The sequence below is a fragment of the Martes martes genome (genome assembly GCF_963455335.1).
Source record: "Martes martes genome assembly, chromosome: 9".
Lineage (NCBI taxonomy): Eukaryota > Metazoa > Chordata > Mammalia > Carnivora > Mustelidae > Martes > Martes martes.
The window spans coordinates 90,422,995-90,450,581 of record NC_137896.1 but is presented as its reverse complement, the minus strand read 5'-3'; the positions used below and the strand labels follow the sequence as shown (position 1 = coordinate 90,450,581).

General features: G+C 46.8%; 1 protein-coding gene across 1 annotated transcript in view; it reads left to right on the top strand.

Annotated features, from left to right (window-relative positions):
• TACR1 (tachykinin receptor 1) overlaps positions 1–27,324 on the top strand; it is a 148,193-nt gene extending 120,869 nt beyond the window's left edge. Inside the window, exons 3-5 of the mRNA XM_080814515.1 lie at positions 17,648–17,798; positions 25,228–25,424; positions 26,920–27,324. Of these exons, the coding sequence (XP_080670641.1) occupies positions 17,648–17,798; positions 25,228–25,424; positions 26,920–27,211 (640 nt within the window). The 3' untranslated portion in view covers positions 27,212–27,324. The remainder of the gene's footprint in view (positions 1–17,647; positions 17,799–25,227; positions 25,425–26,919) is intronic.
• Positions 27,325–27,587: the final 263 nt, after the last annotated feature.

The window sequence follows — 27,587 nt, the reverse complement described above, 5'->3', positions numbered from 1 at the left end:
CAAATTCATGTCCTAGGCCCTCCCTCTGAATCTCCGGGGGAGGGCCCAGGAATCGTTTTTTAAAAACATGTCCATGGTGATTTTCTTTTTTTACACAATCTGAGAACAACAACCATAGAGGTGAAAGACAGCAAATGAGTTTTCACGTGGTGGGCAAAACCTCTCACCTTTCTCCTTCTAGACCCAGGAAGTCAGCTTCTTTCTTATCTTTAAAAATGATTTTTGTTGTTATTGTCCGATTGGCTCTGACTTGTAGTCAGAGAGAGTCTAGAATAAACCTGGGTTGTCCTAGTCAGTTTGGGCTTCCGCAACAGAAAACGTCACATTGGGGGTCTGCAACAAGGAATGTTTATTTATCACAGTTCTAAAGCCTGGGAAGTCCAAAATCAAGGTATTGGCCGATGCGGCTGCTGGCGAGAACCTTCGTCCTGACTGACGGAGGGCTGCCTTCTTGCTTTATCCGCACATGATGGGGACAGAGATCATCTTCTTGCATCTCCTCTTACAAAGTCACTAATCCTGTCATGAGGGCTCCCTCCTCATCATCTAATTACCTCAGAAAGGCCTACCTCCTAGGACCATCCCGTTGGGGGTGAGGGTTTTAACATGTGAACTGGGGAACACGAACATTCAGTCCACGGCGGGGGCCTTGCTGGAGAGTCATAGTGAAAAGCAAAGAGGTTTTGAGGTTGGATCCTCACTGGTCCTCTTCCCACTCCTGATTTTCTGGGACTGCAGAGACAGGAAAACAAGGAATGACCTCCTCCACCCACCTGCCCATGGTTCCCCAAGGGGACAGTGGTTCCCTCAAGGTTCTGCTTTTCACGGCCATATTCAGCAGGGAACACAAAAACCTCCCGTGTGACTGGGCCAGCCAGGAGGGGTTAGGTGAGTGTCGTCACAGTGAGGAAGGACATGGAATGGGATAGAAATGCTCGAGAGTCTCTTAAGCCTGCAAGGCTTCACTTACTCCCAGTAAGTGTACCCTGTGGTACCCTGGGGCCTCTTGGGCCCCCATTTCCACAGTGTGAAAGCAGAACAGTAGAGTGGAAAAAGAGAAAAAGATCGATTAAAATCCCAGCTCACACCACATGCTAGTACTCTGACATCAGTCATGTCAAATCTAATTGCAAACCTGACATGATAAAACCCCACCTGAAGAGAATTGGTGTGGGCATTAAACAGGGTCATGCGTGATGACTTGCTGGCTTGCAGCTGGGGCTAAATTAAGGGTAGCTCCAAAAATGTGTGTACCAAGGCTTTGCTCTCAACGTGTTCCAGTCTCCGTGGCCTCCCCTTCCCAGCCTCAGCATTCCCACCTCATATTCTTACATTTTCTCCCCTCCCACACCTGGCATCTCCCAGGAATGCTAGCGAAAGTCAGGGAACCGGAACACGTATGGCCATCTTCATTTGTGTGTGGCTGTCTTCATTCATGCCACCAACGACCTTACAGCACCTCCCTTACTGAAGTCATGAGCTGCCTTCCTGTGGCTGCCCCCCCTCAGGTCTCTACTCCTTTCCTGCTTCTTTGACTCAGCAGATGACTCATGTCAAAACCTCATTGAGAAGACAGAAACTGGACCCTTCCTTGCCCCCTTCCTCCGTCCCCGTCTCCACTTGAGCTCTCGTCCTGCTGAGGAGTTCATGCCTAACCTGGTTGGCAGCCAGAAGCCCAAACAAGGAGGTCATTTGTCGCAATGATCAGAGCTGGGTTTGGGCATACTTAATCTGTGGTTGATGATTTAGGGACTGCAGAAGAAAAATGCTGTGCCTGCTTTCAGGGAAGTTCCAGATAACATGGAAGATCAAGCTCATGTGCATGAAAGAACTAACTGTATAAGGCATCGAGTAATCAAAAACGAGGTCTTGCTAAGCAGTATGGGAGATCGGAGGAATGGAAGGAGTGACAGAGACCAGAGAAGCCCCCACAGCAGGTGAGGGGCCTTGAGGAAGGGTAGGACTGAGGTTGATGCCACCAGGGAGAGCATCCCAGTAGCATAAATAAGACCACAGTGCTGGGCTGCACTGCTTTCCCTGGTGATGGTGGGAACTCAGCCCCTTCTCTTTGCAGTGCAATGGTGAAGGGGTCAGCAGATTTTATGAGCCCAGGTAGTAAATATTTCAGGCTTTGCAAGACCTACAGTCTCTGCCACAGCTCTTCCCCTCTGCTGCCGCAGCACAAAAGCCATCGCCGACACACTTAAATGAATGGGCATGGCTGTGTTCCAAGAAAATGTTATTTATGGTCCCTGAAATTCGAATTTCATGTCATTTTCACATGACATGAAATAACCTTCTTTTGATTTTTTTAACCATTTATAAAGGTAAAAATGATTCTTAGCTCACAAACCCTGTGCACACAGGTGGTGACCTGACTTGACCTGTGGGCAGTAGCTTGTGGCTCCTGCCGTGAAGGGCTGAAGCGTGGGCCCCGTAGCGTCAGGGGACCCAGGTCCACATCCGACCATCCCTCCCTATGACCACTACTCCCCAGATGCTCAGCTATGCGGGAGCTACCTCTCTGTGTCTCAGCTTCCCAGCCTGCAGAGTAGCGATAAAGCTAGGGGCATGTGTCTCCTCTGGCCGCTGGGAGGAAAGTCTGGAACCCATGAAACTCTCCCAAGGGACAGAGGAGCACCACAGTGCAGAGCGCGGGAGTGGCTGGAAAAAACTTGAGACTCAGGGTCGTCAGATTTAGGGTCTAATTGGCGATCTGCCGCATGATCTTTGGAGGGAAGTTCCTTAGTTTTATGTAAAGTTGGAATGATTGTACTCACTCTGGGTGGGGGCGGGGCATTGGTTGGGGGGGAGAGTGGATAGCTGGTGGGGGGAGAAAATGACAAAATAAATATGGCTGCACTTGGAAAACGCAACGAGGCTTTGTATCACCCAGGCCCCAGATCTTGGTTTCTAATTTTGTTCTCCAACAAAAGGAACCTACACACACACACACACACAAACACACACACGCAAACAAACACTGTTGGAAGCCAAGAGACATGGCAGGGGGAGGGGGGAGGGGGACGGTGGGGGCAATTAGAAGAGCTCCCAATGGCTAAAGCTGGGGCAGTTAGAGCAAAAAAATAAAGTAGTATTGGATTATAACTCAAAGTATATGATACATATACATGGGTCCATATTGACATAGAGGATTGAATAAATAAGTAAATGAGGAAGAAGAGACAAATGTGCTATTTGTGCCATATTATCCCGTGCAGAAAAATTCCGAATAAGTAGCTACTCCACTGTCAAGGAGGGGAAGTAGAACTCCTTGCTCCCTAAGTGTGGGCAGTGCCTGGTGACTTTCTTCCAAGGAGCACAGTGTGGAAAGGGGCGGGGAGGAGCTGTAGCCCGGAGGAACCTGACAAATGCCTCCTCAGATGACCCAAGTCAACACCAACAGTCATAAGCCATGTTGAGGGCATGTGCCCTTGATCTTCTGTGATGAGAATGGTACCATCCTTCCTCCCAAGCCAATGCTGTTCTATGTTTTACAACATAGAACTCCCGGGCCTCTTGCTCAAACTCTTGTCAGGGTGAACCGCCTCGCACACCCCCAGGGGCGCCGTTCACACAACTGTCGGCAAACAGTGTCCAGGGGCTGTTCTGGTGCCATGGCACATAAGTGCTTTGCAGTCATCGTGCCTGAGTGTTATCATCTGTAGAACAAAGATTACTGAACGGTAACTATTATCGTCTGGAGGCCCATCCGTACTAGCATCTATCTGGCCCCTGTCAGTACTTAAAGGGGCTGTTCAGTTACACGTACACTCCTTACGCCATGTTCTACCTGGGCCCCCTTTGAACCAGGATTGTCACATTTTGGAAAACCATTTTTAACCAAGATGCCATCTCTCCGGAGCCCCTTTCCTTCCCAAACACAGTGAATGTGTGAGGCTGCAGGACAGGGCCAGAGGCTGGGCCCCGGGAACCCCCTCGCCCTCAGTGCCCGCTCCCCTCGCCACCCCCCCCCACCCCTGCCCCTTCTGTCTGCGGAACACAGCCTGACTGTGCCCAGCCTCTCCATCCAAGCTCTGCCTCCTGACGGCTGACTGTGTGTGTCTGCTGCCTGGGCTGCTTGCCAAACACTAGTTGATTATGCTGCAGTGAAGGTGTTTTGAAGATGTGATTAACACGTACAAGGAGGGGACCTGAAGCAAAGCAGACCATCCCCCACAAGGTGGGTGAGCTTCACGGTCAGGTGCAGGCCTTCAGAGCAAGAGCCCAGGGTTCGTGGAGAGGGAGCCATTCTGCTCCAAGCCTGTGGCATAGACCCTTGCATTTCCAGCCCACAGGCCTTCGAGTATGGGCCCGGTGCCCTACAGACGGGGGCCCAGCCCCTGTCTCCCAGCCTTCCCTTGGCCTCTCCAGTGTGCCCAGCTCATTCGGATTCAGGGGCTTGTGCCTGCCCTTGTCTCTGTGCGGGCCCTCCAGCCTGCACCCTCAGCCTTCGGGGCAGCTCATCAGAGAGTCCTCGGAGTGCGGGGTCCTCGTGTTCTCCATCACCACCCCCACTGGTTCCCGTATGCACCTAACACATTCATGGTTTTATATCTGTTTGTTCGTATATCTGTTTATCATCTGTCTTCCCCACTCGAAGCTTCTTGAGGGCAGGCACCATGTCTTTTCCACTCACCAAGTATCCCTAGATTCTAGCACAAAGTAGGGAGCTCGTTAACAGTCAGATGGCTGAGTGAATGGAACCCAGCAGCAAGGGCACGGCTCCTTTCACACGTTCCTCCCCCATAAATGAAGGTGCTACCTCAACACTGGGCTGGCCTCCAACCCAACTGGGTGACTTTGTTAACAATATACATACACGCAACCCTTACAAAGCCAAAGTTGGCATGACCCAGCACCTAAGCAGAGTCAAGTTCAGGAAGCCTCGTTTAATAGGTAAAAGTACTAAAAACAGGAACTCTATTAAAATGTAGCCAAAACAGCTGTCCCCAGCAATAACCACAAACAATTCTTTGTCTTTTCTGACTTCCTGCTCCCATAACCCAACTTTGCCCCTCTCTGGCCCTCCCCAGTTGGGGCCTCCTTCCCACATCCACCCATACAGACTTTCTGTCTCTATTGCACAGCTCAGCTCACCTTTTATTGCAGCAATAAAGACCCCCCCCCTTTTTGTTTGTAAGAGGAAAATTACATAAAAGATGGTACAGAAATTACTAGATTCTCTTTGGCCAGCTTGGAGAGGCACGAGAATCTGTCAAAACCCCCACGTTAAAAATGTTTGTCCTCTCACATACAACTTCAAATTGATTAATGTAGTCTCCTTGAATACTTCTTGTGAGACACATAAATTGCATTGCTCAGTTTGTTAATGGAAACTAGAAGCTGGCGGCCTGCGCGGCTCGTGGTGTGGTGGTCTATTGTCTATGCTAAGAAACTTTTGGCTGAGGAGCAGAAAGTAGGGTGTTTGTCTTTCCCACATATTTCAGCCAACCGGGGGCCTCTTTGGGCTCAGGGTTCAAGGCAGGAAAAGGCAGTGCAAATGCAAGAATGAATTCAGTTGTACGCTGGAAGCTAAGACTTGGCCACATTCCAAGTCACCCATCTAGACGAAACTGAATGCCAGGGCTGATGTTTAAAGCTATGCTATTTTTCAGTAAATTACCTGTCATTATGAAACACTGTGGATAATGTTTGTGTTTGATATATGTGCTGTTCATTCTTAGAAAACTGTGGTTTCCCGCTCTGAGTGACATTTATCCATTCTTCTGAGCTCATCGGAGCAGAAAGAGAAAAAAAAAACCAAAACCATCAAGGACTGAAATGGGAGAACAGATCTGTTTTCTATTCCCATTTCAACCCTGAGTGACTTGAACAAGGCAATTACCTTCCCTGTGTCTTAATTTTTCCATTTAAAATGGGGTTAGCAATCTCGGTCTCTTACCCCAAGTCCCAGAGGTAATGACACGAAGTCAAATCCACTTTGCTGAAACAACTTTACAATGAAACTACTGCACCCAGGAAACGTGAGACTTCTGCCTCTTTTACAAGCCAATAGCTGTTGACATGGTTCCACGCTTGATGCGAGATTTCATCAGAATATTTCACCCAAAGAAAAGGAAAATGGCCACTAACTGGCCATCTGTTAGGAGGTGTTGTTGCTAAGATTTGCCTTGTGAAGAGGAATTATGTTGCAGGCACAGCAAGAGAAGTGGGCACTCGGCATGAGGGCCAAGAGTCCGGGAACTTAGTCTAGACAGGGTGGGCAAGCTCTTGTGACTAGGATTGTTTTGATTATTGTAAGTGTTCTTCAGATCCCACGGACTAGAGGGAGGGTAACCACCAACCAACACCCACATTTCTGGTGCAACTTCTATCAGGAAATGTTTACTGATATCAGTTGGCACCAACGGAAGCAGTTTTTAAACAATGCCCCACAAAAAAAAAAAAAAAATCACGGTATTTTCAAAACTCGACAGAATGATCAAGAACCAGCATCAGTGCTGCTGCGCGAATCTGAGCTTCCCCACTCGGCATTCGTTACAGGCTCGGCAGCCAGGGCAGAAGCTCATCCCAGATCTGTCCCTGGTGACTCACCCAGCAAGGAGGGTTCTGCTGCAGTGACAGTCCGCCAGCCTCAAGTAGAGCAGAGCACAATAGAGTTAACTATCTGGAGGGGTTGCGGGTGGGTGAGTTATATCAACAAAACATTTATCAGTGCTCACTGATCCTCAGAAAAAAACATGTCACAGACAAAATACAGTCTTGTTCTCAGTGCGGTTGTAATAAACCAAGGAGCCTTGCAAAGCTCATGCTACATTGGTAAACAATGGACCAAAGCGCATCCTGGAAAATGGGCTCATGAGGGATTGGGGGTGAGGTGTGCAGGGTGCAATGAATGCAAGCGGATAAAACGCGTGCCGAGGTAACGCAGTGTTAACGGGAAATGCTAGTAACCCGAGTGAACTGTTGATTGGTCCGTACGCCGGTTGCAATTTGGCGCCACCTGGCGGTGATTGTCTTCTCAGACCTACCAAGGGGATTCCTGGAAGAGCTCCACGATAGGATGGGATCTGCCAGACAGAAGATTTAGAAGGGAACAGAGTACAGACTCAGGGGCTTCATGTCTGTCTCCCTGTCTCCTGAGACAGTCTCCCTCTCCCCCACACCCCCTACCCACCGAAGCAAGAACCTTCCCCCACCATGAGAACTCTGGACACCACGATCTCTGACCAGCCGCCTTGGCCCCACTCTGGAAATCAGCCCTCCTCCTTCATTTCCTCAAAGCCCCACTGACAGGGAGCTGTTAGGTGGGGCATATTTTACAGAACATTAGAGGAGCGAGCGTAGAAATCAGAGAATTACGGCAGAAGACAGGATTGGACTTCCTTGAATTTACTCACAGCTACCCTATTCTTTGCCATCTGGGGAGCCGTGCTCACCACAGGCAAATTCTTGCTGGTGGTGCCCTTTCTCAAGTCCCTTGCTTCTCTGGTCCTGGGGCTCAGGAATGCTCTCTCTCTCTCTCTCTGTCTCATGCTTCCTTTCTCATCTTTCTCTTGCTTGTTCCTTGTACTTGTGTTATTCTTCCCCCTCCTCCCACCAGAGACAGGTTTTGCATTTTTTCTCCCTACCACAAATAAAGCTTCTAGCCTATCTTTTCTTGTTCCCAACCACAATAAAGTCCTCAGCCAAACCAAGGGCCATCTGATTTAGTCTCTTTTCTCAACGTTGGGAAGTGTGCAGAAGCTTTGGAATTCAGGGTTTATTTTTTCTTTAACATAGAAACCAGTGAAAATTCCAGGTAGGGGTATTATCTTCCCATCTCTACCCCATCCCCATTCTGCCCCTGAGCAAACTAGAAGGAGGAGGGGTGTGGGTAAGGGAGCTTAGTTTCTTTCTGCTGGAGTCCCTTGTTTACATATCTCTTGTTAGAGCATTTCCAAACTCTGGAGCCATTCCTGGCAACACATCCTCTTTTGTTCCCTTCGTCTGGGAGAGCTGACAAAGAAAAAAATCTGAGACCAGGACATCATGAGAGCCAGTGGAGGGATAGGGCTGGTGAATCTGCCATGTGACATCTCCTGGAAAGCTGAAAGCCTGGCTGCAAATAGCTGAAATTATCCCCTGACCCTCTTCTTAAGAAATGTGAAGCTCTGGAGATATTTTATTTTGGAGAACTGAGTAAAAAAGTATGAGAGATTTACTGTCATGGAGAAAAGATATACTACAAAGCCACAAAAAATGAGTGTGGAGAGGGCACCAGATAGAAGAAAGATAGATCAAGGAAACAGAGCAAAAGTCTCAAACAGAGCCAAGGAATCATTGAAGAAAAGAATATGGAGGTTTTTTTGTCATAATACTCACCCAAATAAATCCCTGATGGACTGAAGAGCTACAATGCAGATAATCAAATAAATGAATTAGAAGACAGTGTGAGCAAATACTTTTATGATTTCGGTATTGGAAAGGCAATTCTAAGTATAATATGATAGAAGCTACAAAGAGTTCTCGCAAATTAGTAAGGACCGTAAGAATACTCCACTGTAAAATCAAGCAAATTTATAGAAGCAGTCAATTCAGAAAAGAAGAAATGACAGTGACAAAAAGAATAATTATAAAATTTCAATGTATAATGAATCAAGAATATTAAAAGTAAACTATCATATTGTCAAAGACTAGAAGACTTACTAGCGCCTAGTGTTACTGTGCAGGGAAAATGGAAGGCCCAGAGGCCACAGGGGCTGTAAACTGGCAGATATTTTCTGTAGAGTGACAATATATAGCAAACCTTTAAGAATACCTTAACTTAGTTCTGGTGAACTAGTCTTTGGGAAATAAGAATGAGAACAAAGGCATGGATTGAGGATGTTAATTACAGTATCAGTTAAATATCAAAGCATAGTATATAACCCAAAAGTCCCAACGGAAGATGGGCTGAATACACATGTATCTCCATAAAATGGGGCATCATCACACCCATCAGAAACGTTGTTATAGCACTGTATTTACTGACATAAGAGGATCGTGACACAATGTTATTTTTGAAGTAATATAAAACACACTTGTCTATGCATAAATCTGAGTGTGCCTGTGCATATAGGAATAGGAAGACGTTAGTCATTTTTTATTTCAAGGTCATAGATTACAGGAACTTCTAAAGTGTTTTTTTTTTTTAAGATTTTTTTTTATTTTGCGATGGAGAGAGCGCATGCACACATGAATGGGGGAGGAGCAGAGGGAGAGAATCCTCGAGCAGACTCCCCACCAAGCACAGACCCCATGAGATCCTAACCTGAGCTGAAACCAAGAGTTGGATGCTTAACCTTAACCGACTGAGCCACCCCGGCACCCCTTAAAGGTTTTCTTTTAACCCTTGCCTGTATCTTCAAATCCACAATGAATATATAGTGCTTGTAGCAAGAAAAATTTGATTAAAAAATAAAGACGTAGGAAATGCTCAGGCCTCCAGGCTCGGTGCCTGCATTCAGGCAGATGCCAGACACACTCCTGAAGAGGGTGCATCAGGAGGACCTCCTGCCGATGTGGGGACGGAGCAGGTGACGGTTCTAACGTCCCTCCAAGCCTGAGATGCTCTCTTTCTATGAAACATTTCCCTGGTGCCACTTCTGCACGAGTGATTAAAGAGGAACACCGCTGGGCTCTGCCTCCAAGGACCACAGTATCTAATGAAGCAGATAAAATATAAAAAGCTGCCTGGAGAACACATCAAAATTCTGACATGTATGGTTTGGATAGTGACTGCAGAAGAGATGTGCTTGATCTCCTGTCTCGTTCACTGGCAGGAGCTGAGCGACTCTCTCCAGGACGCAGGCCCATTCCGCGGTAGGAATTTTGTGAATTCAGTGAATTGACTTGAGCATCTGCTTTGATTGGTCAAAGCACATCCTAAAAGAGGTTGACTTGGGGGCCTTTCTGCCCCGAGCTGATGGCTGGACGCAGTCGATGGAGGTTGCATCCTAGCCCCTCTCTGAAGATCAGGGAGAAGGACATGTGCTCACATGACTGTGACCCAGAGGAGATTGGTCACAAACAGGGGAGGGTTCTTGGGGGCTTCATCTTCCCCTGCCTTGTCCAACAACACACAGATGGCATCTTTTGGCTGCTGCCCTCCCCTCCCTTTCATGACCCAACATTTTAGAAATGGAATCTCCACCTACTGCCCCCACTTCCTCACTCCCATCAGCCAGCCCACCTGCTCTAGCCTTTGCTGACCACCCTGAAAACACCGATTCTGCTCTTCACCTCCTATTTCCAAAACAACAGAGCAAGTTCCAGTCCTCATCCTACCCCCTGCCCTCCCAATGCCCCTCCCCCAGACAGGCTCCACCAGCAGCTGGACTCTCCCCTCCCACCTTCTTCCCTCCTTCCCTGGGCTCACTCCCACTCTCCTCTCCCCCCAGTATCCCCTCATCTTCTCAGGGTTTAGGGACACCCAAGGTCTCCAAATCTAATCTCCATCCAGGTGCTTCATCCTAGCTCCGGTCAGAGCCAGATGTCCAGCTGCCTGCCTGAAGGTCAGCATGCCCAGATGTCCACTTGCTGACCTCCCCCAGCAAGCCTGATCCTCCTTCACGGTCCTCATACCAGTAACACTTGGCCTCATTCTCCCCCACTCACCCCGGCCAGAAATTGGCTAAATTGTCCCATTGGCTGCCAAGCCTACGAGCCACAGCACCCTTGGAGCCTTCCCCCACCCCCAGGCTGCCATGGCTCTAGCTCAGGCCATTGTCACCCTCCAGCCTGGATCCCTGCCCAGCATCCTAAAGGCTGGTGCCTCTAGCCAGGTCTGCCTCCATCAGAGCACAAGCATCTGATCATGTCACTCCCTGTTTAAAACCATGGTTTTAAATGGTTTCCCGTCAACTTTAGAATACATTATAAACTCTTCAGCCTGTCATAAAATGCCCTTCATGATTTGGCCTCTGTCTACCTTTCTGGACAAGTCTCCTGATACGTCCTCCAAGGGCTACGTTCCGATTGGCCTGAATCACAGCACACGGTGCCAAGATCCTCTGTCAGTGCCTTTGCCCCTGCTGCTGTTCTCCCTCCCTGTGGTGCCCACCTCCTGCTGATATATCAGGGTGTGGCCCGGCACGCCTCCTCCAGGAAGCTTCCGTGATTGGCTTAGTTCAGAGTCTCGCTTCTGCATTCCCATTCTTCTCAATGCACTTAGTAACAAAATACCTGCAATATTCCGGGTAATTTTTTAAATTGTTTATGTATGTATCTATTCTTTACATCTCGTATATCTTTATAAAGGCCTCTGACACCTCTTTCAGTGTCTCCACTCCACTTGAAGAGGTAATCACTGTCTGTCACTTCCTGTGTCACATTCCTTGGTGCTTCTCTGTGTCCCCTGCAGACTGAGCTCCCTGTGATGAGGCCCAAGCCTTGGACCCTTCACACAGGCCCAGGCATATAGTAGGTGCAGAATAAACACTTGCAAAACTTATAAATTAGTAGATTGTCATTTCCATCTGCCTCCAAGACATATATGGCGTTTTCTTTCTTTTACTACAAAGAAACCACTTATCTGCAAAGAAGACAATTCTTTGGAAGGAAGAAGTCAAGCAGGCATCTAGCACTGTGCTCTAAGAAGCAACAGTCTGTGGGCTGCAGGAGGAAGAACAGGAGGGGGCCACTCAGCTTGTGTCCAACGAGGGGTGGCCCCACAAGTCCAGGATGCAAAGAGGGCTCTGGGGACAGGCGTGCTCCCGGTCACCTCAAGTTTGCACGACCATCCCAGGAGGCGGACTCAGCTTGCTGCCCGTGACCTGGGATGGAGTAATGAAAGCTACAGGCCCCAGATTCACAGTGTGAGGAACTGCATCGGTCCCAGCTGCCAGCAGCAGGAGGCTCAGTGACAATGACTCTCAGCCCCAGCTGCGAGGAGAATCACGTGGGAGCTTCTGAAACTCCCGATGCCCAGGCAGCCCTCAGGCCAGGCTTCAGTCGGAAGCTGAGCGTGGGATCCACACCCTGGAATTTTCCAGCACTCCCCGGGTGACTCCAATGTGCAGCCACGGTGGAGAGCCATGCACTTCAAACTTGCACTTGCACATGAACCCCCAGGGAGTCTTGTTAAAATACCCATTCTGATTTGGCCCTTCCAGAGTGGGGCATGAGAGTCTGTCTCTCTCGAGCCCCAGGTATCACTGATGGAGCTGGCTTTATGGCTAGTGAGTGGCGCGTCATGGGGGTATTCAAGAAGTCAGTGGCTGATTACCTGGTATGGAAAATGTGGAGAGGGTAATGCATTGGATAGGGGTTAGGATGACAGCAGTGCTCATCAACCTTTCTGTTACAGCTGAGGTCTCCCACCACCACCTCTGAACAGCACCATCCACAGAAAGTCACACATAAACCCAGCAAAGCAGAGTTGTTTGTTAGAGTGAAAGCGCGCACCCCAAAGCCCTTCTTCCCCTACCTCATAACACCTCGAGCCTCCATGAAGTGCATTAGAAGATGCTCTGGATACTATTTAATACACCCGTGTATCTGATTTCAAATGCTGGGGTTTATTTCAGAGACCGGAACTGTTGATGCTTGAACAACGAGGTGACTCCAGATAGTGAGACATCAGTAGACCTGGATTAGTGAACAGTAAGGCATTAAGGATGGGTGAATCTGCAGGACTTGGGGTGACACAGTCTGTATTCAGCAAGTTTATACTGTAAAATGTGCTGCTTAGAGGAGTGACCAGGAGGGAAAGAAGACGTGATGTTTGCGTGCACCTACCTTCTGTGTACCAGTGAGGCCACCAGCAGAAGGTAATGATCAGAGTCCATGCACATATCTCATCAAGCAAGAAGGCAGGGAAGCCATCCTTGCTGTCACAGCCTCTTGCTGTCACTCCCAGTCTTCTCTCTGACTCGCCTCTGATGCATCCCTGATCCCTCTTCTCTTCTCCCAAGGCAGATATTAATTCTGAGAGCTGATAAAACCCTGCCTGGCAGGAACCATGGGACTATCAGAGTTGAAAGCCAAGCAATAGCACGGAGCAACACATAATAGGATTACACAAGGTTCCATTGGCCAGCTCCTTAAAATAATGATTTTGGCAAAAAAAAAAAAATTACAAAACAGGATTATCTCCAATTAACTACAAGGATATGATAAAATTTCTCCAAGAAGGTGTCAAGATGGGACAAATGTATTTATTTTCATATTTTCTACTGATGGAGTTTCATTCATTTGACTGAGAGCCATTTAGAAGTTTTGATAACTGAGACATTGTTTAAATTGAGTGTTTGCAATTTCTATGTAAAAGGGGTTTATCTTGGGTGCCTGGGTGGCTCAGTCATTAAGCCTCTGCCTTCCGGTCAGGTCATGATCCCAGAGTCCTGGGATCGAGCCCCATATCAGGCTCCCTGCTCAGTGGGAAGCCTGCTACTCCCTCTCCCACTCCCCTTGTTTGTGTTCCCTCTCTCACTGTGTCTCTCTCTGTCAACTAAATAAATAAAATCTTTAATAAATAAATAAAAGGGGTTTATCTGAGCAAGATTTAGGGGGATGCATTTAACCTCTGATCCTTCCAAGAGTCAAACCTACAGGGTTGGGTTTTGTTTTGTTTTGTTTTGTTTGTTTTTTTCTGATTTTGGAGAGGGAGATTGTTGAGGGGTTCCTGGAGGGAGCAGAAGACTGTGCTTCTGGAGATCTAAGACCCCAGCTCCACTAGAATGTTCTTAATGGACTTTTTAAATTAAACTTATTGTGATAAAATATATATAACATAAAATTTACCACTGTACATTCACGGTGTTGTTGCAACCATCACCACAATCCATTTCCAGAACTTTTCCATCATCCCAGATTCTGTACCTATTATCCCATTCCCTCCTCTCAGCCCCTGGCAACCTCTATTCCACTTTCTGTCTTTATGAATGTGCCTATTCTAGATATTTCATGTAAGTGGAATCATATACTGTTTGTCCTCTTGTGTCTGGCTTACTCACCTACCACAATGTTTGCAAGTTTCATCCATGTTGTAGCAGGTATCAGAATTTCTTTCCGTTTTATGGCTGAATAATATTCCATCATCAAGTATATACCACATGTGGTTTATCCATTCAACTTTTGAGGGCCCATTTGGGTTATTTCCACCATTGGGCTACGGTGAATAGTGCTGCTAGGAACCTTGGTGCACAAGCATCTATGTGAGTAGATGCTTTCCTGCTTCCAAATCATCTGGGCGTACATCTAGAAGTGGAATAGCGGGCTCATATTTCTATGTTATTCTTCATTATTCCTGTTCTAGAATGGACATATCAGTGCTCTACCTGATTATAATACTTTTTAACTGAAATTAAGTCCATACTTTTTGTCGTTTACAAATAAATAAGAAAATCACTTTTCCTTCCTTAAAAAGAAAGAAAGAGAAAGGAAGGAAGGAAAAAAGAAAGGGAGGGAGGGATAGAGAGAGAAAGGAAAAGAGGCTGGGGGCTCCTAGGTGGCTCAGTCAGTTATGGGTCTGACTCTTGATCTCAGCGCAGGTCTTGATCTCAGGGTTGTGAGTTCAAGCCCCGCATTGGGCTCCATGTTGGGCGTGGAGCCTACTTGGGGAAAAAAAAGTCTGATAAGTTATGTTTACTGATCCAGTTTAGTATTTTCCTAATGGTCTGATCTGATCTTTGATTTTCCAAAGGGCACTTTGTTTTAAAGTGCAAGTTTATTTTCTATTCAGGTATGGCAAGGCCAAAAGATGAGGACACGATTGCTATTGAAAAAGTAATTTATTACTCATAGTTCCCAAGACGAAGGGGCAGGAGTGCCACGCAGGGCCACAGTCAGAGAGAGAGGTTGGGGGGACTTCAGGAAAGACTTAATTGTGTGTTCCAGAGAAGGAACGGGTGAGGCAGGGTAAACAAGCTTAGAATTGGCTATTTTGAATCATTTCCGTGGGTTCGGCACCGCTCACTGTCCAAGGTGGCCCTGGGGTGACCGTGGCAGCTGGAGACATCCCACGGCGTAAGAGCCCCTGAGAAAACAGGTGGGAGGGGGAGCGGGTATGGGCGCTGGGTTGGCTAGGGTGTAGACGAAAGTCACACCAGCCTGAGTTATCTCTGGGAACCAGCTAGCACAAGGAGGGACTGTCCTTTCCAGGTCAGCAAGGCCCAGACGTCAAAGCACCAGCTACAGAAACTAAGAAACATGGTTAACACACACTTCAGTGAAGTCATAAATCTCCAACAATGGGGTTCCAACAGGCTTGCAGACCTTGGACCTGAAACAGTGCTTCTCAGGGATAACCATGTGCCAGAATAACTTGGAGAATTTTCTCCACTGTGGTTTCCTGCTTCTACGCTCAAGGCCAATTAAATGTGCATCTCTGAGCACTGATCATTTTAAAAGCTCCCCTGGGGATACTCATGATTCCAGGCTTGAGAACCATCGGTTTAGGGCAGTGTTTCTCAAAGTCAGAACCTGGACCAGCAGCAGCAGCATGGCCTGGGAATTTGTTATAAATGCAGATTCTCAGGGGGCGCCTGGGCGGCTCAGTTGGGGTAAGCGTCTGACTTTGGCTCAGGTCATGTTCTCAGGGTCCTGGGATCAAACCGCATGGCAGCCTCCCTGCTCAGGAGGAAGTCTGTTTGTCCCTCTCTCTCTGCTCCTCCCCCCTGCTCATGCACTCTCTCTCTCAAAATAAATAAAATCTTTAAAAAATAATAAATAAATAATACAATAAATGCAGATTCTCAGGCACACCCCAGACCTGCTAAGTGGGAAAGTCTAGGCATGGTGGAGCCCTTTGTGTTCAAACAAGCCGTGCAGGTGATTCTGAAGCTGGCTCCAGTTTGGGACCTGGTGATCCAGGGTAAGGAGCACAGGTGACGACTGCAGGGTCCTCCCGTCCTGTCCCTCACCCAGTGCTCTGAGGCGCTGGCCCCACAAAGCTCAGCTAAGTGTTTTGCGCGCCAACCAAGTGTCGGTCTGCAGGAAGGACTAGTGTTCCGGGTAGCAGAAGCAGGTGCCTCCTGGAGGTTCCCAGGGTCTCCACGCCCCCAAATCTCCAAGTGGCCTCTACAGCGAGTGGGAGGAGAGGTCAGAATCAGGTAGGAAACTCAGGGCGCACTCTCTGCTCTGGTGGCCGGAGAACCCAGAGGCTCCCAGACGAGGTGACAATCGAGGGGCCCCCAAACAGCCTGATGAGACACAAAAGGGACACGCTCAGCACCCTGCGTTGCTGAGTCTATGCTGTGTTACTTAAGAGCTTTCCGAGGGTCCTCAAGTTGCAAATTTTAATACTCAGAGGAGGCTGAATAAGTAGTAAAACTGTGCGGCAAAAAAGTGATTGAAAACATAGTACTGATAAAGGACAGAAATGAAGTAAATTAAGTGGGTTTTCCTTATTGGGGGGAAAAATCAGAGAATAAGCATAAACAGAGTGGAAGAAAATACCATCGGGTGACTTTTCTCTAGTGACAAGAAGCTGGTTCTGGGGTCACAGTCCGGCCTTCTTATCCCAGCTCCTCTTTTTAGCAGCTGGGAATTTGGAAAAGTTAATTCCTTTCTAAACTTCAGTTTCCTCGTCTACAAAATGGGATTCTGATAGTAGCCTCCTAATCATTTGTTTTCGGGATCAAATAGGAACAGTGGTGGTTAAGTGCTTGGCATTCTGCTCCTCACTAAATAAAATCTAACTACCCTTTCTGCTACGAATACCATACATTATTATTAGCACAGTGATCTAGAGTGAATGCCCCAAAACATTGACTATTCCCACTGATAATTACTATCAGGAGCCTGAGCCTCTGTGTCAGGCTCATGTCAGGAGAGAAGTGCTACAACCAGCCAGACATGTCAAGGACCCCTTGAGAAAAATATCCTTTCTCAAAATTCAAAGATATATGTATATATATTTGAGTCTCCTATTTTGAAAGACGCTGCCTTAAACAGAATGGGATAAGTTATGCTATTGTAACAAACCTCAAAATCTCAGTGGTTTAACATGGCAAATGTTTCTTTCCTGTCCGTGTTTCAGTCAAACTCAAGTCAGCTGGTGTGTGGCCTGCGAGCTGTGACTCAGGGACCTGGGAAGCGTTCATTCGGAGATAGGTTTTTAAGGGCCAGGCTTAGAAGTGGCTTATACTTTGTGGCTTTCACCCACTGATCCTAGTTGTAAAATAAATTTAATCTCTCTCCTCCAAGCGAATTATTCTTACACCTGGAAATCCACTGGTCATGCAGAATGGGTGAGGAGAGCTCACCAAATCTCTAGTGATTCTCGCCTGAATGTACAAGTCGGTCCACACTCCTGCACCAAAACTGAGCCTAAATGTAATCTGAATGGTATAAACTGAGTGGTACGAACACCTCCTGCGTTCTAGAGACTATAATTCTATTAATGCCCCCGCAGGTTGCATTTTTTTGGAGGGAGAGTGTAAGGAATATTGAACTTGTTATCAACTAAAATTGTCATGGGTATACAATGGATTCAGTTCCCTTTCATCAGTGTTTATTCTTCTCTTCAATCGCAACAGGAATCTCAGTTATGGAAAGAGTTTTCTCTAGTTTACCCATTTTTGTGTCACCCAACCATTCAGTGCAGGCAGCAAGCCTCCCTGGGTGTGCCTTGCCATCCGAATGCTGAGAAAGGTAGCTGCCAAGCCTTGACCGCCCCTGTCGTTTCTTAGACTGACGGCTCCCATGCTGCTTGCTGCAGGTACCACATCTGCGTGACCGTGCTGATCTATTTCCTTCCCCTGCTGGTGATCGGCTATGCGTACACCGTGGTGGGCATCACGCTGTGGGCCAGCGAGATCCCTGGGGACTCCTCGGACCGCTACCACGAGCAGGTCTCTGCCAAGCGCAAGGTAAGGGAAGAGCAAGCAGCCCCTGACCCACCCTGGTGCGGGCGACATTCTGGCAGGCACTGAGCCCCAGAACCTCCACAGGCACGAAACATCCCTGGGTCTGTGGAACAGTGGAGGGGAGGGCGGGATGTAGGGAGGCAGAGGGTCTTTCTTCACTGTATTTGTAACCTGGGCCTGCCAGCAGAAGCTATTTCCTTCTTGCCTTAAGAGTAACTGATGGGACACCTGGGTGGCTCAGTCAGTTAAGCCTCTGCCTTCGGCTCACGTCATGATCCCAGGGTCGTGGGATCGAGTTCCGCATCAGGCTCCTTGATCAGCGGGGAGCCTGCTTCTTGCTCTGCCTGCCGCTTCCCCTGCTTGTGCTCTCACTCTTTCTCTCTCTCTCTCTGGCAAATAAATAAATAAAAATCTTAAAAAAAGAAAGAGTAACTGGCAACCTGTCAAGCTAGTAACATGCACACACACACACACACACACACACACACACCCTATGGTAACCACTGTTATTTGTTATTTGTTATTAGTCCATCCAGATATTACAATGCACTTACAAGCCAAATAAATATACATTCTTTTCTTCTTTACACAAGTACGTATTTTTTCTTTTTTTACATTCTTTTTTTTTTTTAACTTACATAAAATAGTTTATTTCCCTTTTTTTTTTTTTAATTTTTTTATTTTAATAAACATATAATGTATTTTTATCCTCAGGGGTACAGGTCTGTGAATCGTCTGGTTTACACATTTCACAGCACTCATCATAGCACATACCCTCCCCAATGTCCATTTCCCCACCACCCTCTCCCATCCCCCTTCCCCCCCGCAACCCTCAGTCTGTTTCTTGAGATTGAGTCTTTTATGGTTTGTCTCCCTCCCAATCCCATCTTTTCATTTTTTCTTTTCCTACCTCCCCCCAAACCCCCCCACCTTGCATCTCCACTTCCTCATATCAAAGAGATCATATGATAGTTATATTTCTCCGATTGACTTATTTCGCTAAGCATGATACCCTCTAGTTCCATCCACGTCGTCGCAAATGGCAAGATTTCATGTCTTTTGATGGCTGCATAGTATTCCATTGTGTATATATACCACATCTTCTTTATCCATTCATCTGTTGATGGACATCTAGGCGCTTTCCACAGTTTGGCTATTGTGGACATTGCTGCTATAAACATTCGGGTGCACGTGCCCCTTCGGAGCACCACGTTTGTATCTTTAGGATATATACCCAGGAGTGCAATTGCTGGGTCGTAGGGTAGCTCTATTTTCAGTTTTTTGAGGAACCTCCACACTGTTTTCCAGAGTGGTTGCACCAGCTTGCATTCCCACCAACAGTGTAGGAGGGTTCCCCTCTCTCCGCATCCTCGCCAGCATCTGTCATTTCTTGACTTGTTAATTTTAGCCATTCTGACTGGTGTGAGGTGGTATCTCATTGTGGTTTTGATTTGTATTTCCCTGATGCCGAGTGATGTGGAGCATTTTTTCATGTGTCTGTTGGCCATCTGGATGTCTTCCTTGCAGAAATGTCTGTTCATGTCCTCTGCCCATTTCTTGACTGGATTATTTGTTCTTTGGGTATTGAGTTTGATAAGCTCTTTATAGATTTTGGATACGAGCCCTTTATCTGATATGTCGTTTGCAAATATCTTCTCCCATTCTGTCAGTTGTCTTTTGGTTTTGTTAACTGTTTCCTTTGCTGTGCAAAAGCTTTTGATCTTGATGAAATCCCAATAGTTCATTTTTGCCCTTGCTTCTGTTGCCTTTGGCGATGTTCCTAGGAAGAAGTTGCTGCGGTGGAGGTCAAAGAGGTTGCTGCCTGCATTCTCCTCAAGGATTTTGATAGATTCCTTTCGCACATTGAGGTCCTTCATCCACTTTGAGTCTATTTTCGTGTGTGGTGTAAGGAAATAGTCCAATTTCATTTTTCTGCATGTGGCTGTCCAATTTTCCCAGCACCATTTGTTGAAGAGGCTGTCTTTTTTCCATTGGATATTCTTTCCTGCTTTGTCGAAGATTAGTTGACCATAGAGTTGAGGGTCTATTTCTGGGCTCTCTATTCTGTTCCATTGGTCTATATGTCTGTTTTTGTGCCAGTACCATACTGTCTTGATGATGACAGCTTTGTAATAGAGCTTGAAGTCTGGAATTGTGATACCACCGACTTTGGCTTTCTTTTTCAATATTCCTTTGGCTATTCGAGGTCTTTTCTGGTTCCATATAAATTTTAGGATTATTTGTTCTATTTCTTTAAAAAAAATGGATGGGATTTTGATAGGGATTGCATTAAATGTGTAGATTGCTTTAGGTAAAATAGACATTTTCACAATATTTGTTCTTCCAATCCATGAGCATGGAATATTTTTCCATTTCTTTGTGTCTTCCTCAATTTCTTTCATGAGTACTTTATAGTTTTCTGAGTATAGATTCTTTGCCTCTTTGGTTAGATTTATTCCTAGGTATCTTATGGTTTTGGGTACGATTGTAAATGGGACTGACTCCTCAATTTCTCTTTCTTCTGTCTTGTTGTTAGTGTAAAGAAATGCGACTGATTTCTGTGCATTGACTTTATATCCTGACACTTTACTGAATTCCTGTATAAGTTCTAGCAGTTTTGGAGTGGAGCCTTTTGGGTTTTCCACATATAGTATCATATCATCTGCAAAGAGTGATAGTTTGACTTCTTCTTTGCCGATTTGGATGCCTTTAATTTCTTTTTGTTGTCTGATTGCTGAGGCTAGGACTTCTAGTACTATGTTGAACAGCAGTGGTGATAACGGACATCCCTGCCGTGTTCCTGACCTTAGCGGAAAAGCTTTCAGTTTTTCTCCATTGAGAATGATATTTGCGGTGGGTTTTTCATAGATGGCTTTGATAATATTGAGGTATGTGCCTTCTATCCCTACACTTTGAAGAGTTTTAATCAGGAAGGGATGCTGCACTTTGTCAAATGCTTTTTCAGCATCTATTGAGAGTATCATATGGTTCTTACTCTTTCTTTTATTAATGTATTGTATCACATTGATGGATTTGCGGATGTTGAACCAACCTTGCAGCCCTGGAATAAATCCCACTTGGTCGTGGTGAATAATCCTTTTAATGTACTGTTGGATCCTATTGGCCAGTATTTTGGTGAGAATTTTCGCATCTGTGTTCATCAAGGATATTGGTCTGTAATTCTCTTTTTTGGTGGGATCCTTGTCTGGTTTTGGGATCAAGGTGATGCTGGCCTCATAGAATGAGTTTGGAAGTTTTCCTTCCATTTCTATTTTTTGGAACAGTTTCAGGAGAATAGGAATTAATTCTTCTTTAAATGTTTGGTAGAATTCCCCTGGGAAGCCTCCTGGTCCTGGACTTTTGTTTGTTTGGAGATTTTTGATGACTGTTTCAATCTCCTTACTGGTTATGGGTCTGTTCAGGTTATCTATTTCTTCCTGGTTCAGTTGTGGTAGTTTATACATCTCTAGAAATGTATCCATTTCTTCCAGGTTGTCAAATTTGTTGCCATAGAGTTGCTCGTAGTATGTTCTTATAATTGTTTGTATTTCTTTGGTGTTGGTTGTGATCTCTCCTCTTTCATTCATGATTTTATTTATTTGCGTCCTTTCTCTTTTCTTTTTGATAAGTCTGGCCAGGGGCTTATCAATCTTATTAATTCTTTCAAAGAACCAGCTCCTAGTTTTGTTGATTTGTTCTATTGTTTTTTTAGTTTCTATTTCATTGATTTCTGCTCTGATCTTTATGATTTCTCTTCTCCTGCTGGGTTTAGGCTTTCTTTGTTGTTCTCTCTCCAGCTCCTTTAGGTGTAGGGTTAGGTTGTGTATTTGAGACCTTTCTTGTTTCTTGAGAAAGGCTTGCACTGCTATATATTTTCCTCTCAGGACTGCCTTTGTTGTGTCCCACAGATTTTGAACTGTTGTGTTTTCATTATCATTTGTTTCCATGAATTTTTTCAATTCTTCTTTAATTTCCTGGTTGACCCATTCATTTTTTAGAAGGATGCTGTTTAGTCTCCATGTATTTGCGTTCTTTCCAAATTTCCTCTTGTGATTGAGTTCGAGCTTCAGAGCATTGTGGTCTGAAAATATGCAGGGAATGGTCTCGATCTTTTGGTACTGATTGAGACCTGATTTATGACCCAGGATGTGGTCTATTCTGGAGAATGTTCCATGTGCACTAGAGAAGAATGTATATTCTGTTGCTTTGGGATGGAATGTTCTGAATATATCTGTGATGTCCATCTGGTCCAGTGTGTCATTTAAGGCCTTTATTTCCTTGTTGATCTTTTGCTTAGATGATCTGTCCATTTCAGTGAGGGGAGTGTTAAAGTCCCCTGCTATTATTGTATTACTGTCGATGTATTTCTTTGATTTTGTTATTAATTGGTTTATATAGTTGGCTGCTCCCATGTTAGGGGCATAGATATTTAAGATTGTTAGGTCTTCTTGTTGGACAGACCCTTTGAGTATGATATAGTGTCCTTCCTCATCTCTTATTATAGTCTTTGGCTTAAAATCTAATTGATCTGATATAAGGATTGCCACCCCAGCTTTCTTCTGATGTCCATTAGCATGGTACATTGTTTTCCACCCCCTCACTTTAAATCTGGAGGTGTCTTCGGGTCTAAAATGAGTTTCTTGTAGGCAGCATATGGATGGGTTTTGTTTTTTTATCCATTCTGATACCCTGTGTCTTTTGATTGGGGCATTGAGCCCATTAACATTCAGGGTAACTATTGAGAGATATGAATTTAGTGCCATTGTATTGCCTGTAAAATGATTGTTACTGTATATTGTTTCTGTTTCTTTCTGATCTACTACTTTTAGGGTCTCTCTTTGCTTAGAGGACCCCTTTCAATATTTCCCGTAGAGCTGGTTTGGTGTTTGCAAATTCTTTCAGCTTTTGTTTGTCCTGGAAGCTCTTTATCTCTCCTTCTATTTTCAATGATAGCCTAGCCGGATATAGTATTCTTGGCTGCATGTTTTTCTCGTTTAGTGCTCTGAATATATCATGCCAGTTCTTTCTGGCCTGCCAGGTCTCTGTGGATAGGTCCGCTGCCAATCTAATGTTTTTACCCTTGTATGTTACAGACTTCTTTTCCCGGGCTGCTTTCAGGATTTTCTCTTTGTCGCTAAGACTTGTAAATTTTACTATCAGGTGACGAGGTGTGGACCTATTTTTATTGATTTTGAGGGGCGTTCTTAGCATCTCCTGGATTTTGATGTTTGTTCCCTTTGCCATATTAGGGAAATTCTCTCCAATAATTGTCTCCAATATACCTTCTGCTCCCCTCTCTCTTTCTTCTTCTTCTGGAATCCCAATTATTCTCATGTTGTGTCGTCTTATGGTGTCACTTATCTCTCGAATCCTCTCCTCGTGTTCCAGTAGTTGTTTGTCTCTCTTTTGCTCAGCTTCTTTATTCTCTGTCATTTGGTCTTCTATGTCACTAATTCTTTCTTCTGCCTCATTTATCCTGGCAGTGAGAGCTTCCATTTTTGATTGCACCTCATGAATAGCTTTTTTGATTTCAACTTGGTTAGATTTTAGTTCTTTTATTTCTCCAGAAAGGGCTTTTATCTCTCCGGAGAGGGTTTCTCTAATATCTTCTATGCCTTTTTCGAGCCCGGCTAGAACCTTGAGAATTGTCATTCTGAACTCTAGATCTGTCATGCTACCTATGTCTGTATTGATTAGGTCTCCAGCCTTCGGTACGGCCTCTTGTTCTTTTTTTTGAGGCGAGTTTTTCCACCTTGTCATTTTGTCCAGGTAGGATTTGCTTTCTCCTGCTGTGGAATTCCGCTGTTCTTGGTGACTGAAGTTGGTTTTGGATGGTTTCTTGTTGATCTTCTGGGGGAGGGGCCTGTTGTAGTGATTCTCAAGTGTCTTTGCCGCAGGCGGAATTGCACCGCCCTTGCCAGGGGCCAGGCTAAGTAATCCGCTCGGGTTCGCTTTCCGGAGCTTTTGTTCCCTGAGCGCTTTCCGTAGAGTTCCGGAGGACGGGAATGAAGATGGCGGCCTCCCAATCTCTCGGCCCGGAGGAGCCGAGAGCTTGGGGTTCCGCTCCTCAGTGCACTCTCAGAGCAAAGCGCCCAATAGCCCCGCCTCCCTGGCTTGCGGTCGCAACTCGAGGAAAGCAGTCAATTGTTGGAGCTGGAGAAAAGCGCCGGGTCGCTTTTGTCTCCGTGGCCTCCGGCCGCGCTCCGAGCCCACCCAGCCTGCGACCGGCACAAGGTAACCCCGGGCTTAGAGCTCACTCCTCGGCTTTGTCGCTATAGCCGGCTTCCCCGCTCTAATACCTGCGAGCTCTGCGGCACTCAGACATCCCCAGTCCTTCTGTGACCCTGCGGGTCCTGGGGTTATGCTGACCCCGCCTGGGTTTCCCCCCAGTTTAGCCTCTGGAGCGATGTCTCCCAGTGGAGCCGACTTTTAAAAGTCCCGATTTTGTGCTCCGTCGCTCTGCCGCTTGCCGGGTGCCGGCCCCTCCCCCCGGGGTCTATCTTCCCGTCGCTTTGGATTCACTTCTCCGCAGGTCCTACCTTTCAGAAAGTGATCGATTTTCTGTTTCTGGGATTGTTGCTCTTCTTCTCTTCGATTTCCCGTTGGATTTATAGGTGTTCACAATGGTTAGATAAGCTATCTAGCTGATCTCCTGCTACCCGATGTCGTCTCAGCCTGCTACTTCTCCGCCATCTTGACTCCTCCCCCTCTTTTTTTACATTCTTTTCCCCTCGCTTCTTTTGCTTAACAGTATCTGTAAGATTTTTAAAAACCAATAAATCAAGAGTTATCTCATTTTTTTCTCTTTTGCACTTCTTTACATAGTATTCATTGTGTGGATGCTAGTTAGTTTTTCTCTGAAGATTTTATGGGGCTAAAAAGGAACAGGTTACATCCCCCCACTATTCATAAAAACCTCTGAAATCCCCGTTAGCCATCGACTTCCTAGCTGCAGCTGTCCAGATCCCTCCCTTCCCTCCCTTGCCCAGATACTGTCCTGGCCCTTCGTTCCCCCTCCCGCAACCCTGCTGTCTCCTGCCTCTTCCTGGATCTCTCCCCCAGAACCCCCATTCCCCCAGGTCTACCTTCCCTCAGCTTCTCCAGTCCCCGCCCAGAAGGAAGACATAACACAGAGGTTTTCAAAGGTGAGTGCATCTCAGAATCATCCGAAGGGCTTGTCAGACACAGAACTCTGGCTTTTACCCCCAGGGTTTCTGAATCTGTGAGTGCGGGATGGGGTCCCGGAATTCCCATTTCTGACAGGTTCCCAAAGTGGGTCCCGGAGCCATACTCTGAGAACTACTGACATAATCCAAGTCCCATGGTCCCACGTATAAATGGTCCTTGTGGTGAAGGGGCAGGAGGAGAGAGAGCGTAATGGCGAGAAGAGGCAGACATGTTGGGGGTCTCACCCATCTCGCGCTCTTGCCAGGTGGTCAAGATGATGATTGTCGTGGTGTGCACCTTCGCCATCTGCTGGCTGCCCTTCCACGTCTTCTTCCTCCTGCCCTACATCAACCCCGACCTCTACCTGGAGAAGTTCATTCAGCAGGTCTACCTGGCGGTCATGTGGCTGGCCATGAGCTCCACCATGTACAACCCCATCATCTACTGCTGCCTCAACGACAGGTGAGGGCCTCGCTCCACGCTCGCTCAGGGGCAGCAAGACTGTCTGTCTCTAGAGCTCCCAAGCACCCAAGCACCCAGCCTAACTGAGCAGAACCTCTGTGAGGCAAGAGGGAGCAGGAGGGACTGCGGCAAAAAAATGGCCACACTGCCCAATCCCTACTAGTTACCAACCCAGAGGCGTTTGTTTTTTTTTTTTTTCTGCTTTTCCAAGAACAACCAGAAATCCGTATTTTTGTGTGAGGTCTTCTGACCTTTGAACACTGGCAACTAAGGTCGTGGGGGTTGGGGGTGCACATTAAAACAAGCCTCTGTGACACATGCGTATAAAGAGGTCTGTGGGCCGCAGCCAGTTCACAGCCTGGGAGTTTGGCCAGTCAGCCCTACGGACCTACGCGCAGTGGCTGTGTGTGCAGAGAGGGGGAGAAAGAGAGGCAGAGAGCGTCACACACACACAGAGACACTGATGGCACCAGAGCACCATTCTCCACGGAGCATCTTTTCCCTTCACTGGTCTCTCACTTCTCTCTTCCCATCCACCTGATCACACAATCTGGGTAGCTTTCCCCAGTTTTTTTCTGGTGGTTTCGGCAGGGCAGGGTAAGCAAAAGGCCCTGATTCGGGATGTGGCCACACCGGCCAGGAGAACTGTCTTGGCAGAAGCAGCCAACCTTGGACAAGGAAGATGGGGAGCCCATCGGGAACGGTGGTCAGCAATAGGGAATTCGGGTTGGTGTGCAGAATCCCCAACAGGCAGCTCAGCCCCTCAGCTGGGAAAGAAGGAAGGGCCCAGAGGAGAAATGAAATGTTTGTCACAGTCTTTCTAGCTTTTGGTCATCAGCCTACGAAGTGCCTTCTGTGAATGAGACACTCAGGTGCTGTGAATTTGGGGGGCAGAAGTCTCTTGAATGTGTCCAGATGCTCTCCGTTAAGTTAATGCATGGATTCATCTCCTTCAAAGAGCCTGATGACTTTGCCCAAGTGCTCTTGGGTTAAATATTAAATATCCCAGTATGTCTTTAAGTAAAGGCTAATTCTCCCAGTTTATCAAACAGGAACACTGAGGCACATGGAAGGGACGTGATTGAAGTGAGCCTCAGTCCACGGGCTTCTTGAGAGAAAGGAGTCCTAACGTATGGGTTTCCTGCCCACTGATGAGCATAGCACCAAGCACAGAGCAAACACTTGGTGAGCGCTTTTGTTAGTGTTGAGTCGATCCAGCGTGGGCCAAGGTACAGGGGGCAGCAGCAGAGTTCAGGGGTCATCTTCAGTCAAAACAGGCATTTCACACGAGCCTGGGGTCTGGTCCTGGATTCTACCTTCATGACTGGCCTTCAAACTGCTTTGGCCTCAATGTCTCCAGCTGTCAATATAAACCCAGTAAAAGAGAGTCATGCTCAGGTATGTGCACATGTGCAAGAGCTGAGACAGTGGTGGGAATGTCCTCTGGGAGCAGGCTGTGCCCCCAGGGTCACCTCTCCATCCGCTCTCTCGCCAGGTTCCGTCTGGGCTTCAAGCATGCCTTCCGGTGCTGCCCCTTTATCAGTGCCGGCGACTACGAGGGGCTCGAAATGAAATCCACCCGCTACCTCCAAACCCAGGGCAGCGTGTATAAGGTCAGCCGCCTGGAGACCACTGTCTCCACAGTGGTGGGGGCCCACGAGGAGGAGCTGGAGGATGGTCCCAAGGCCATACCTTCATCCCAGGACCTGGCCTCCAATGGCTCCTCTCGCAGCGACTCCAAGACCATGACAGAGAGCTTCAGCTTCTACTCCAACATGCTCTCCTAGACCACAGGTCCGCAGCAGGGGCGGCCACCACCATCTGTGTCTTGCTTCAACTTCATGCATGGATAATGCCTTGATCTAGAAACCATCAGAAACACCCTCACATTGGGGCTTGTAAAAAAAAAAAAAAGTTAGAATGTTTTAGGGAAAATGTCCCATCCTGAGTTAAAAAACAAAACCTGGATTCTTCTATGACTTTGTCATCTCCCACGCTGTGTGACCCAAGGCAAATCATTAAACTTCTCTGAGCTTGTAAAATGGCAAGGTTGGACTTGATTTTCCCTGCAATCCATGCCATAATTCTAAAATTAACTTTGGTTATACATGGGGGCTCACTCCAGGAGGAATCCTGTAGCACCTGGATTTGCCTGGAGCCCCT